At 44.9% G+C, this 12,950-nt stretch overlaps 1 protein-coding gene across 3 annotated transcripts in view; it reads right to left on the bottom strand.

The window, feature by feature from the left end:
- Positions 1–12,950, bottom strand: part of ARHGAP31 (Rho GTPase activating protein 31) — a 129,241-nt gene that overhangs the window by 17,059 nt on the left and 99,232 nt on the right. For 2 of the 3 annotated variants that reach the window (XM_061395809.1, XM_061395658.1), the window contains exons 9-10: positions 8,415–8,477; positions 5,320–5,895 (exon numbers count right to left, since the gene is read on the bottom strand). In XM_061395809.1, the coding sequence (XP_061251793.1) occupies positions 5,320–5,895; positions 8,415–8,477 (639 nt within the window). The remainder of the gene's footprint in view (positions 1–5,319; positions 5,896–8,414; positions 8,478–12,950) is intronic. The other variant, XM_061395731.1, reaches the window with a different exon arrangement.

Here is a 12,950-nt window from a genome sequence, read left to right as displayed (position 1 = left end):
AGTTATGCTGGTGACTTAACTCAAGGCTTCTGACCACACGATGGCCTTGAAGCTCAGTCAGACCCAGTAACAGCATCCTGAGGTCAGAACGAATAACACTTCAGACCTGACAACAGTGCTGTTTTCTCCTGCCCATCACTTGGCAGGCTTGTTTTTTGAAATTTAATTTAGTTTTTGAATATGTAAAACAACTACAGAGTTGAAAAGTTAAAATTATATGAAACAATGACCTCAGAAAAGTTTAGCTTTCATCCCTGTGTTGCTTCCAGTCTGTTTCACACCCTCACTGTCTCCTATGGAGAACCATTTTTATTAGTTTCTGGTTTATTCTGCCATAGTTCATTTCTGCATGGATAAGCAGATACTTGTACCATCTATTTTTCATTCCCCACCTTTATTACACAAATGTGTAATATGATCTATATTACACATGTGATCTATACTGTTCTTGCTTTGCGTTTTTTTACTTAAGAACCTATCTTGAAGTCTATGCCATGTTAGTATATAACGAAATTGACTGTTCTTTAGGATGTGGGCTTGCCTTGTGGCTCAGCTAGTAAAGAATCCGCCGGCAATGCAGGAGACCTGGGTTTAATCCCTGGGTTGGGAAGATCCCCTGGAGACGTAAAAGACTACCCATTCCAGTATTTAAGCTTAGAGAATTCAACGGACTGTATAGTCCACGGGATCGCGAAGAGATGGGCATGACTGAGCAACTTTCATTTTCTTTAGGATGTGGCTGAGTTTGAGTTCCCCTCAAAATAGAGCCTTAGTCAAGGGCCTGGCAGCAGGCAGCTTATTTGAAAGGTGCTCCCTGGAAACAGGAGTGAGGGGGTGAGATGGAGGAAATGTCAATAAAGTGTTACCACAACCAGAGCAACCAGAATGCAGTCCTCGGTGACCCTCTGAAGAGCCATGAGGAAATGTGCCCCAGAGTTATTCCACCAAGGGTGGGCAGCAGGCTCATTAGCCCACTGACTCCCATCGCCTACTGGTTGACAGCTGCCTTAGTTAAACTCCACACTTCTGGGCTCTCCTGAGCAAGGGCTGGGTAAGAGTCTCCCTTCAGAAAAAGCCCCGAGGCAGAAAACCAGAAACACAAGGCAGACACTTGAGACAGAATTGTGCAAAGAAACTATCCCTCGCGGATGCATAAGAACCTGAGGAAGTGGTGCAGGGCTCACAAGGCTATGAATCCCATGGAATTCAACTATGGGAATGCATCCTAGTTATTCAATCCATCTCCTAAAGATGACGTTTGAGATGTGTCCCGTCTTTTGCTATTATAAATAATGCCATGATATGCATACACATTTTGTGCTTGTGCAGCTACTTATTTAGGACAAATTTTTGGAAGTGAAACTTCTGGGTAAAAGGGTAATGCATCAGTGATTTAAAAAAAAAATGTTTTCTTCCCCTTCTACTAAGATCTCTTAGTTGGATGTTGGCCACTGTCTCTTTTTGCAAAGCTCGGGATCTTCCATTTGTTGACCGTAGACTCTTAAAGCGAGGAGTGGAAGAAAGGCCTGCATTACATGTGAGCTTGTTCAGATCACTCTCTGTCCTGCTCAAAGCCCTCCTCACTCTGGCCCGGCCACATGTCCACTCTCCTCCCACTCCCTGGGGTAGACAGTGAGCAGACCCAGTACCCCTGACCGGCCTTATACTTCCCTGCTCTGGTCCTTCCTGAGACTCAAACCTTCCCCATTTCAAGATAGTAACCTAATAACATATCTTATGGAGCCTCTCCAGACTGCACTCTCCCTCTCCACTTCCTACAGCATTCACTGTTATTACCTGTGTGTGGCTAAGCCATTGGGTTACCATTTTCTTTCCACTCGTATGTGATGCCCATCCCTGGCTTAAGCTTCTCAGCACAGAGGCAGTACCTATGTCAAGAAACTATCGTGTAAGGGACTAGCAGTCCAGTACTTGCTGTGGCTGGATACTTGTAAGCTGTAAAGGAGTCTCTGTAGCTCAAAAGAGGAGGAAGGGCATTGTCAGATTGCCACATGGGATGCTTTATATATGAAGTGGGTGACCATGGAGATGGAGACTTCTAATGTCCCCTAGTATCCTTTCTCTTCCTAATTTTGAAATAGAACCATCTCAGCCACTCAAGTTTAGCTAGGTACCTGATCATCCAGTCAGCCACACTTCTCAGCCTCCCTTGAAGGTCAGCATGGCCATGAGAGTTTTGGTAGATGGGATGGAAGTAGAAGTTTGGCCAAAAGTAGAAGAATGGGTTTGAGCAGAGTGACTAAAACTTTGAATCGGGTTACCTGGAAAATTGTCTTAATTCTTTTTCTTTTAACTATTGCTTTGCACAGAAGAAATAAAAAATAATGTATTAAGGAAGGTGGAGTTCTTCATTTGGAATAATTATGAAGGTAATTAGAACCGATGTTAACCTAACCCCACCAGAGACAAAGGTAAGCCCCCACCTGCCCCGCAATGTCCCTGAAACTTCTGGCATCTCCCTCTGGCCACTGGTCCTAGAGTCACATGGCTGCCTCCTATGAGGTCCCTCATTCTGCCCTGGCTGTCACTAGTCACAGTCAGGGAAGCAGGCTGGCACCTCCATCAGTGTCTTTCCAAGACCAATTTGATACAGACTGGGTATTCTGATTTAGAGAGATGGAAGGAGAGAGGGTAAAAAAGATAACAGATTGTCTGCCAAAGACCTCTTGGGTCCTGGGGACCCTCTCTTTTAAGAAGGACAACCAGTCACATAAAAGCCTTTAGAAACACTTTTTTCTTCACAGGTTTCACTTCCTCTTCTAGCCCTCACCCTGTTTCACCCCACACCAGCCCATAGAGCATTCTCCAGACAGGGTGTCACTTAACACCTCTGAGTTTTTACCCCTCTTGTGCCCCATCCTGAAGGGAAGGGGGAGGAGAATGTTTACTGAGCGTCCTCTGAGGGCCACACTCTAAGCAGGCATTTCATGAACAATCTCCCGTGCAGAACTCATCCCAGCCCTTGAGACAGGAGCCATCTCTGCTCTGCAGAAGAGAAACAGGCTCAGAGATACCAACCAGCTCTCATGCTGCCCCAAAGTGGTGAAGCTCAAATCTGGACCCTTCCAGCTGGAGTCCAAAATCTATACACTTCTCATAATGGTCCAGTGCCTCTCGGCGCAGAACACCCTTTTCCATATCTTCTGCATTAAAAAGTCCTACACGTTAATAAAGGCCCAAATGTCACCACTTCTGAGAAGGATTCCTGGAATCCTCCTGAGAGGACTGCTCCATGCTATTGATCTCTTTTCTGAACCCCTCTTTCATAACATTTTGGGAACTTATGTGCTCCTTCATTCAAAAAGCCCAATGGAGCATAGATCCAGACAAAACTACAATCAAAAAAGATACATGCACCCCTACATTCATAGCAGCACTGTTCATAATAGCCAAGATGTGGAAAAACCTAAATGCCCATAAACAGATGAATGGATAAAGGAGATGTGATACATATGTACAATGGAATACTACTCAGCCACAAAAAGAATGAAATAATGCCATTTGCAGCAACACGGATGCAACTAGAGATTATCATCCTAAGTGAAGTAAGTCAGAAAGAGAAAGACAAACAGCATCTGATATCACTTGTACGTGGATATTACTTGAATATGGAATCTAAAATATGACACAAATGGGAACTTCCCTGGCAGTCCAGTGGTTAATACTTCACCTTGCATGGTAGGGGGTGTGGGTTCAATCCCTGGTTGGGGAACTAAGATCCCACATGCCTTGTGGCCAAAAAAACAAAACGTAAAACAGAAACAATATTGTGACAATTCAATAAAGACTTTAAAAATGGTCCAGGTCAAAAAAAACCTTTAAAATATGACACAAATGAACCTGTCTGCAAAACAGAAACAGACTCGTGGGCAGAGAGAACAGACTTGTGCCTGCCAAGTGGGAGGGCTTTCGGGAGGATGCGGTTAGCAGATGTAAACTGTTACATATGGAATGGACAAACAACAAGGTCCCACTGTGTAGCACAGATAACTATATTCAACATCCTATGACAAACTTTAATGGGAAAGAATATTAAAAATGTATTTGTATGTATAACTGAATCACTTTGCTGTACAGCAAAAATTAACACAACACTATAAATCAACTATACTTCAATGTAAAAAATAAATTCTCAAAAAAGAAAAAAAAAAAAAGCCCAAGGAGGGTGTTAGGCTACTTCTACCAGTTCACCCTGTGCTGCAGGAGGGCTCAGGGCTTCAGCTTCCCTTCCTAGCCTGTGAGCTTGCTGGGGGAAGGGACTGCATTTTAAGAATCTTTGTAACCCTACAGCCCATAGCAAACATGAGAGGGAGCATGGCAGAATGCTTGGATTTTCTAAAAGTCTGGATTAAAATCCTGACTTTTATATGCCCTTGCTAGGAGCCCTCAGGCAAGTTAACAAATTCCTCTCTTAGCAAACAGGGATACTAGCACCTATATAATAACCTCAAAGAGTTGTTGTGAGAAGAAATGAGATAACTCATGTAGAACCCTTAGGACAGTGCCTGACATCATGATAAGTAATCAGAAAAAGTTGCTGCTGCTAATTGAGACAGAAATATTCTTAAACCACAATGAGAATCTGTTGGTTTGTCTCTCAGTCATCCTTTCCTCTGAGGTTCTCACTATTTCCCTTTTGTGTTGCTCACAGTTGGTTGTTGGTTCTCACCCCAGAGAGGGCCCAGAGACTCAAGCTTGGCCAATCTTAGAATCCTATTTGTCCAGCCACAGTGATTGGCCCAAGGCTGGGCACGTGACCCAAGCAGACCCAATCAGAGTCCTCGCTGTGTTTGATACAAGGAAACTGAGAGGTAGATGCTCCTTCTCATTGCTCAGGCTGCTAGCCATGTTCCCGGCAGACGTGAGGTAGAAATTTGGGATGGGTGGATGGAGAGATTGTGTCTGGAAGAGCTGAATCCCCAATTCCAGCTCTGCATTCCATTCCGTGAGTTTCCCTCCCCTTCCTTCTCACTATATGAATGAATAAAATAATAACAAGTAACATTTACACCGTACTTGCTATGTACTAGACCCTGTTCTGAAAGCTTTACATGTATTAACTAATACTCACAATTTAATATTCCCATTTTACAGATCAAGAAGCTGAGGCATGGAGTGGTTATGTAAACTTGTTGAAGACTGTACAGCAAAATGGCTGATCCTGGACTTGTAACCAGGCAGGCTGGCTCCAGAGCCCATGGTCCTAACCACTTCTCTACATTGTCTTGCAACAAGACAATGTTTAAGTTTGGTTTTTCCTCTCTTGCAATGGAAAGAGACCCTCTCCTCCTCTTTTACCTGTAGAAGTCTCAGCACTCAGTGGCTTCTCCTCTTCGGGCCAATCTCCACTGTCTGAGCCCTGGAAAGAAAACTCTTCCAGGCTGGAAAGAGACTGTAGCTCCTTTGGGGGGGTTCGGCATGGGGTGCTGTTGGTGCTGATGACAGCTGATACACGGAGTGGCACAGATACGGCAAAGGGCTTGGAAATGTTCAGGGCCTTGCGCTGGTGACGGGGAGAAGGCTCCATTTGGAAGAGGCTGCTGGTAAAGACAGATCTGCTGGGGCTGTCGTTTGAGGTGTAGAACATGCCCAGCATCTTCGGGGCTGTTTGCTCGCTCTCAGGATCTTCAATGGGTCGGAACACCTTCAGCTGCTCAGGCGGGCCCCGGGCCTGAGCCCCTTGCGGCTGGCTTCGGTCTCCACCCACATCAAAGCCGCCTTCCGCCCCTGCCGGCATCCCCTCCTGGCCCCATTCGCCCTCCTGCTTGCTGAGGTCACAGGAGCTGCCAGTGCTAGTCGAGTGCATTTTCGCTGCTGGGATGAAAAATCCACCAGTGGTGACGGTTCGATTGAAATTTCCTTTGGTTTCTTTCCCTGGTGAAAAAGCAAACAAACCTGGTCAGCAGTCTGAGTACAGGCCTCACTGCAGAGACTTCCAGGAAGGACCAGCACACAATACTTGAATGAATACTGGCAAGACTGGAAGGGCACAGCATGCTAATAAGGGTATGTTGTTGTTTAGTCACTCAGTCGTGTCCGACTCTTTAGTGACCCATGGACTGTAGCCCACCAGGCTCCTCTGTCAAAGGGATTTCCCAGGCGAGAATACTGCAGTGGGTTGCCATTTCCTTCCGCTGGGGATCTTCCTGACCCAGAGATGGAAGCTGTGTCTCCTGCATTGGCAGGTAGATTCTTTACCACTGAGCCAGCAGGGAAGCTCATCAATAAGGGTATAGCTATCCTAATAAAGACAGGTACCTAACATTTGGTTGACAAGAGGAAACATGTGCACAGAATTTTCTTATGATATCTTGATAGAACCTTCTGCTGTGTCACATGTATCATAGTCAAACCTATGGTTTTTCCAGAGGTCACATATGGATGTAAGAGTTGGACCATAAAGAAGACTGAAAGTTGAAGAATAGATGCTTTTGAATTGTGTGCTGGAGAAGACTCTCTTAAGAGTCCCTTGGACTGCAAGGAGACCAAACCAGTCAATTCTAAAGGAAATCAACCCTGAATATTCACCAGAAGGACTGATGCTGAAGCTGAAGCTCCAATACTTTGGCCACCTGATGTGAAGAGTCGACTCACTGGAAAAGGACCCTGATGCTAGGAAAAGTGGAGAGCAGGAGGAGAAGGGGACGACAGAGGATGAGAGAGTTGGAGGGCATCACCGACTCAATGGACATGAATTTGAGCAAACTCTGGGACAGGGAAGGATAGTGAAAGACAGGGAAGCCTGACATGCTGCAGTCCATGGGGTCAAAAAGAGTCTGACATGACTGAGCAACTGAACAACAACACATGTATCTGAGTTAAACTTTGCAGGTAGAGCAGTTTCCAAAAGAAAGATACTGCTGAAATGGCTAAATGGAACAGTCATCCACCAAGCATTAAATGTAGATCATGAAAAAATAAAAAGATGATGGGAGATGACAAAATGGTGTTTGCTCAAAATGAAGGTGAAGACAAAAAGGCCAAAATAACAGAGTCTTGTTTCATTTTAAAACTTTAAAACTTATTAAGTTTTCTCTGGCAGATGGACCCAGACAGGGGTTAGATTTCCCAGCAAGGAAAGAGATGCCGTCCTCAGCTAGACCTTTCTGCCTTTTCCCAGGCTTCTTCCTGCTGATTCAGAGGCTCAGAAACTAGAAATGTAAATTAACTAAATGTTAGAAAGCACAGCTGCGAGGAGTGAGCTCCTGACTAACTTAGAAGTGAAGGCAAAGAAAAGTCTGTATGGGAAATAACGAAGCTGAGGGGACAGCAACCGAATTGCCAGGGATCTGGAAAAGAATTCTCACAAAGTGCTACATCTTAGATAACATTGGATTTAAAATTCTTAAAAACACTCTGTAGGAGAAGTGTAATTATCTCCCTGAACACATGAAAAAACCAGACTTGAGAGGTTAGATAACCTCCCCAATGCCCACGGAAGTGGTGACCTAGCTTTTGAAATATTAAATTCTGCAAAACTGGGCAAGAACTGCCCCCAAGAGGTTTCAGAATCAAGCAAAGTGATGAATATAAAGGTGTGAAAATGCTAAAAGGATCGTGTCCGCTTAAAAAGACCTCACTGAATATTTTACAAGTTTAGAATTATTTTTTTCAAAGTCATTTCTAAAGATTTTCTGTTTTGTTTCAGGCTGCCTCATTTATCAAAGAGCAAAATATCTTGTATTATTTTGGACTGGAAAGTTACGGTTTAAGTATGGGGGAGTTTAAACAGCCTGCTGCTAGGGAAGCCCTGGGTCTTTCAAGTTGTAGCAATGCTTGCTAACTACAAAAATCCTTGTTAGCTTGTTAGTTAACAAAAACAGAAGTGAGGGCGACAGCGTGTCAGTCTCTTAAGGCTGAAGCTGTAAGAACCAATGTGGTGAGGTGCTGCTTTGGTGATGGGTGTCGGCTGGCATGCAGCTGTGTGCGCATCTACTCCAATAAGCGAGGACCAGCTGTGTGCCAGGCTGGTGCCGTCGGTGTTTATTAATGAATGAAGGAATGAATCTCCCAACTCAAAATCCTGAATTGACAAACACAATGAAGCCAATGCCTATGGAAACACCTAAATTCAAAACTCTTCTTTATGCCCCAAGAGGGAGCCACTTCTGCCTTAGTTTTCAGGTGTTGATCTATTATCTGCTTCAGGATGGAATGTAAAGAGGCTGTTGTCTCCAGCTACGGTTGGAGGAAGGCTGGAGAAACAGGCCTCTGGGAGAAGGGGCTATGTGGGCGTCTGAAGTTCAGGGTCATGGAGGAGTCTGGGCCTGGGGGATTGCGTGTGAGCAAGACTGGAGATGAGCAGCTTCTGGGGTTGCTGAAGCAAGTCCTGTGTGGGGGCGCCACTCCTCCAGCCGTGATTCCCAGTTCCCAACCCAGCTGGGAGAGCTTACCTTCCACAGGCACTGAGCACAGTGAGTCCATGCTTTTAGCTGGTCGGATGGTAGCCTTTTCCACTAAAGACAAAAGAAAGAACATCCGTGATGAATGCACTTCCGGAGGAAGTGTTTAGAACAATAGGTCAGACTGTAAGTACAACAGAGAAATCTCTTTCCTTTGAAAAACAGTCTCGATGCCACCTTAGATGTTCTCACTTTCTTTAGGGGACTGACCTTATAAAAATAGGGCAATTATAGATCAAAGGTTTATAAACATTTTACAGAGAAAGGTAGATTACAATTTTGTCACAAAGCTCTGATGAGCCAATGAGTATGAAGGTGGCTCAGTTGTGTCCGGCTCTTTGCAACCCCATGGACTGTAGCCTACCAGGCTCCTCTGTCTGTGGGATTCTCCAGGCAAGAATACTGGAGTGGGTTGCCATTTCCTTCTCCAGGAGATCTTCCCAACCCAGGGATCGAACATGGGTCTCCCGCGTTGCAGGCAGACGCTTTACCATCTAAGCCACCAGGGAAGCTGAGCCAATGAGGAGTCCTGAACCCAATTTTACTTTACAAAAAAGATTCAAAGATTCATCCATAGGGTAGAACCCATGGGGCTCCAGGTAACGCCTCCTAGGTGACGGGCCAGGCAGCAGGATTCTTGACTGTAGCTACACTGCTCAACAAGCAGAAATTTAGTGCAACAGGTGAGAGGGCCCAGGGAACTTTCCCCCTGTCTCTCAGGAGTCACCTTTTCCCCGTGGGTCACCCTTCTCCCACAAGCAGCTCTGCTTCTTGAGGTCCACAGTCTGGTTGCTCCCCTAAAGCTCTCACCCACCAACTTCACCCTGGAACAGATCCCAACCAAACAGACCTTTTTTGAGCACCTGCTATGTGCCTGAAGGACTCTGCACCTTTGTAAGCCACTTAAGCAGGTTTTCAGGAGAGTGTGAAAACTTATTAGTCCATGTATAGGCATAAGCATTTTCACAAAATCATCTCTTTTCAGGAAGCCAAACTGGCTGGAAGGTAGTTCCTTCCAGGTCAAACTTGCTAGGATGGGAGAGAGGGCAATTTAGAAGCTGGCCAGGGCTTCTAAAGTAACTCTTTAGAAGCAGCTTTAAGATAACTCTGGATCCAGAAAGATCTGACTTTGAATCCCAATTCTCCCACTGTTGGGCTTAGATAAGCAGCTTACCTTTTTGAACTTTCATTTTTTTGGCATGAAAACGAAGAAAAGTAGAGCTGTTATGAGGATGAAATGAGTAATGCATATAAAGTAGGTTGTATTAATCTAGAATCAAGTAAATGCTGAAGAAGTCATTATTGTTTATTGTTGTTGTTGCTGATGTTATTCAAGATAAACCAGAGCTCAGCAACAAGGGAGAACCCAGGAGATGGTTCTAAAAGAAGCACTCAGAGTTGCCCTAGCCCGAGTTGGGTCCTAACTCACACTTGTTTAATCCCTCTTTCAAAGCTCCTTTTTTCCTTCTTGATCCACATCCTGCTTCTTTTGAGAGGCTCTGAATTAACCCCTTAGCCTCCCAGGCTCAGAGCTTCTCTGCCTGGGGCCCACTGGGCTCTGGAAGGACTTAGCAGTGGTGATGCCAAGACTGCCTTCCACCTCCTTCCTTTCAGAAGTAAGCAGAATTCTCATCCTTGGAAGATCGACTATTTCCACAAGTTTACAAAATGACTTCTAAAACTGCTGGCCATTGGGACTTCCCTGGTGGTCCAGCGGTTAAGGATCCACCATCAAATGTAGGAGACATGGGTTTGATCCCTGGTGGGGGAACTAAGATCCATATGCTGTGGGGCAATGAAGCCTGCTTGCTGCAACAAAAAGCCTGTATGCCACAACAACCAAGACTCGACGCAGCCAAATAAATAAATATTTAGAAACAAACAAATAAAAAATCTTGCCTGGCCAGCCTCCTTTCATTCATGTATTCATTTTTTCTTTTGGCTACACTATACAGTTTGCATGGTAGCTTCTCTGGTAGCTCAGCTGGTAAAGAATCCGCCTGCAACGTGGGAGACCTGGGTTCAATCCCTGGGTTGGCAAGATCCCCTGGAGGAGGAAATGGCAACCCACTCCAGTATTCTTGCCTGGAGAATCCCCATGGACAGAGAAGCCTGGCGGGCTATAGTCCATGGGGTCTCAAAGAGTCAGACACAACTGAGTGACTAAGCACAAGCACATATGCAGCTTGCGGGATCTCGGTTCCCTGACCAGGGACTGAACCCCAGCCATGGCAGTGAAAGTGCCGAATCCTAACCATGAGACCACCAGGAGATCTCCAATCATGCATTCGGAGACAAAACTTTGCCTGGTGACTGTGAGTGTCAGAGAGGACGGACAACATTTCTGGCTGCAGGGCCATCAGTGTTCACCTTTCCTGTGGGACCCTCTGTCTGACAATGAAGCTCCTTGTGGCCCTGATGGACACAGAAGGGAACAGTCTCCAACAATTCCCTGGCTCCTTGTCTGGACAGTGACTAAGCAATCAGGGTTCTGTGGTCTATGACTATACAGTTGTCCTCAGGATTTGCAGGGGATTGGTTCCAGGACCCCCACAGATACCATAATCCACTGGATGCTCAAGATCCTTATATAAATGGTGATACCATAATCCACTGGATGCTCAAGATCCTTATATAAATGGTGAACTACAATCAGCCTTGTCTACCCTTACGTCCCACATATGCATATATGAAGGCCTAACTGTAGATATTTATTTACTCATTCAAAGACCTGAATCCCCCTGGGCTTTCAGGAAAGGGCTTTGTTTGTTTGTTTTGTTTTATTTACTTATTTCTTTTTGGCTGAACTAGGTCTTCATTGCAGTGTGCAGGCTTCTCATTGCATGGCTTCTCTTGTTGAAGAGAACAGGCTCTAAGCACATGGGCTTAGTTGCTCTGCGGCACGTGGGATCTTCCCAAACCAGGAATTGAATCCACGCCCCTTTCATTGGCAGGTGGATTCTTAACCACTGGACCACCAGGAAAGTCTGGCTAACTGTATTTAGATTATTTTTTTTCTGCCTGGGACCTTGGCCTCATGGAAATGCACTCACCCGTTTTCTTTGGGTCCTTGAGTTCCCTCTCTTAGATTATCTCTGTGGCTTTATTTCCCTGCTCAAAGATTCCCTAGAATCTTCCTGTTTGATAATACATTGACACAAATTCCAGTACACATGTGTCTGGGAGACTTCAGAGTTTATGCATCTCCATTCAGTCAGTACCCAAGTTTTTCTTACCCTTTCAGTCAGCTCAGTTCAGTTGCTCAGTTGTGTCCAACTCATTGTGACCCCAAGGACTACACCATGCAAGGCCTCCTTGTCCATCACCAACCCCCAGAGCTTGCTTAAACTCATGTCCATCTAGTTGGTGATGCCATCCAACCATCTCATCCTCTGTCTTCCCCTTCTCCTCCTGCCTTCAATCTTTCCCAGCATCAGGGTTTTTTCCAGTGAGTCAGTTCTTCACATTAAGTGGCCAAAGTATTGGAGTTTCAGCTTTAGCATCAGTCGTTCCAGTGAATATTCAGGACTGATTTCCTTTAGGATGGACTAGTTGGATCTCCTTGCACTCCAAGGGACTCTCAAAGAGTTGTCTCTAACACTACAGTTCAAAAGCATCAATTCTTCAGCGCTCAGCTTTCTTTATGGTCCAGCTCTCACATCCATACATGACTACTGGAAAAACCATAGCATTGACTAGACAGGTCTTTGCTGGAAAAATAATATCTCTACTTTTTAATATGCTGTCTAGGTTGGTCATAGCTTTTCTTCCAAGGAGCAAGTGTCTTTTAATTTCATGGCTGCAGTCACCATCTGCAGTGATTTTGGAGCCCAAGAAAATAAAATCTGTTACTGTTTCCATTGTTTCCCCATCTATTTGCCATGAAGTGATAGGACCAGATGCCATGATCTACGTTTTTTGAATGTTGAGTTTTACGCCAGCTTTTTCTCTCTCCTCTTTCACTTTCATCAAGAGGCTCTCTAGTTCCTCTTCAGTTTCTGCCTTGGGTGGTGTCATCTGGGTATCAGCTTATTGGTATTGCTCCTGGCAATCTTGATTTCAGCTTGTGCTTCATTCAGCCCAGCATTTCGTATTATATATGAAATATTATATACTCTGCATATAAGTTAAATAAGCAGGGTCACAATATACAGCCTTGACATACTCCTTTCCCAGTTTGGAACCAGTCTGTTGTTCCATGTCCAGTTCTAACTGTTGCTTCTTGACCTGCATACAGATTTCTCAGGAGGCAGGTCAGGTGGTCTGGTATTCCCATCTCTTTAAGAATTTTCCACAGTTTGTTATGATCCACATAGTCAAAGGCTTTGGTGTAATCAATAAAGCAGAGGTAGATGGAACTGTCTTGTTTCTCCTATGATCCAAAGCATGTGGGCAGTTTGGTCTCTTGTTCCTCTGCTTTTTCTAAATCCAGCTTGTACATCTGGAAGTTCATCGTTCACATACTGTTGAAGCCTGGCTTGGAGAAATTTAAGTATTACTTTGCTAGTGTGAGATGAGTGAAATTGT

The sequence above is a fragment of the Bos javanicus genome, chromosome 1, assembly GCF_032452875.1.
Source record: "Bos javanicus breed banteng chromosome 1, ARS-OSU_banteng_1.0, whole genome shotgun sequence".
Classification (NCBI taxonomy): domain Eukaryota; kingdom Metazoa; phylum Chordata; class Mammalia; order Artiodactyla; family Bovidae; genus Bos; species Bos javanicus.
The sequence above is the reverse complement of the archived record's forward strand: the minus strand, read 5'-3'. Positions and strand labels throughout refer to the sequence as shown.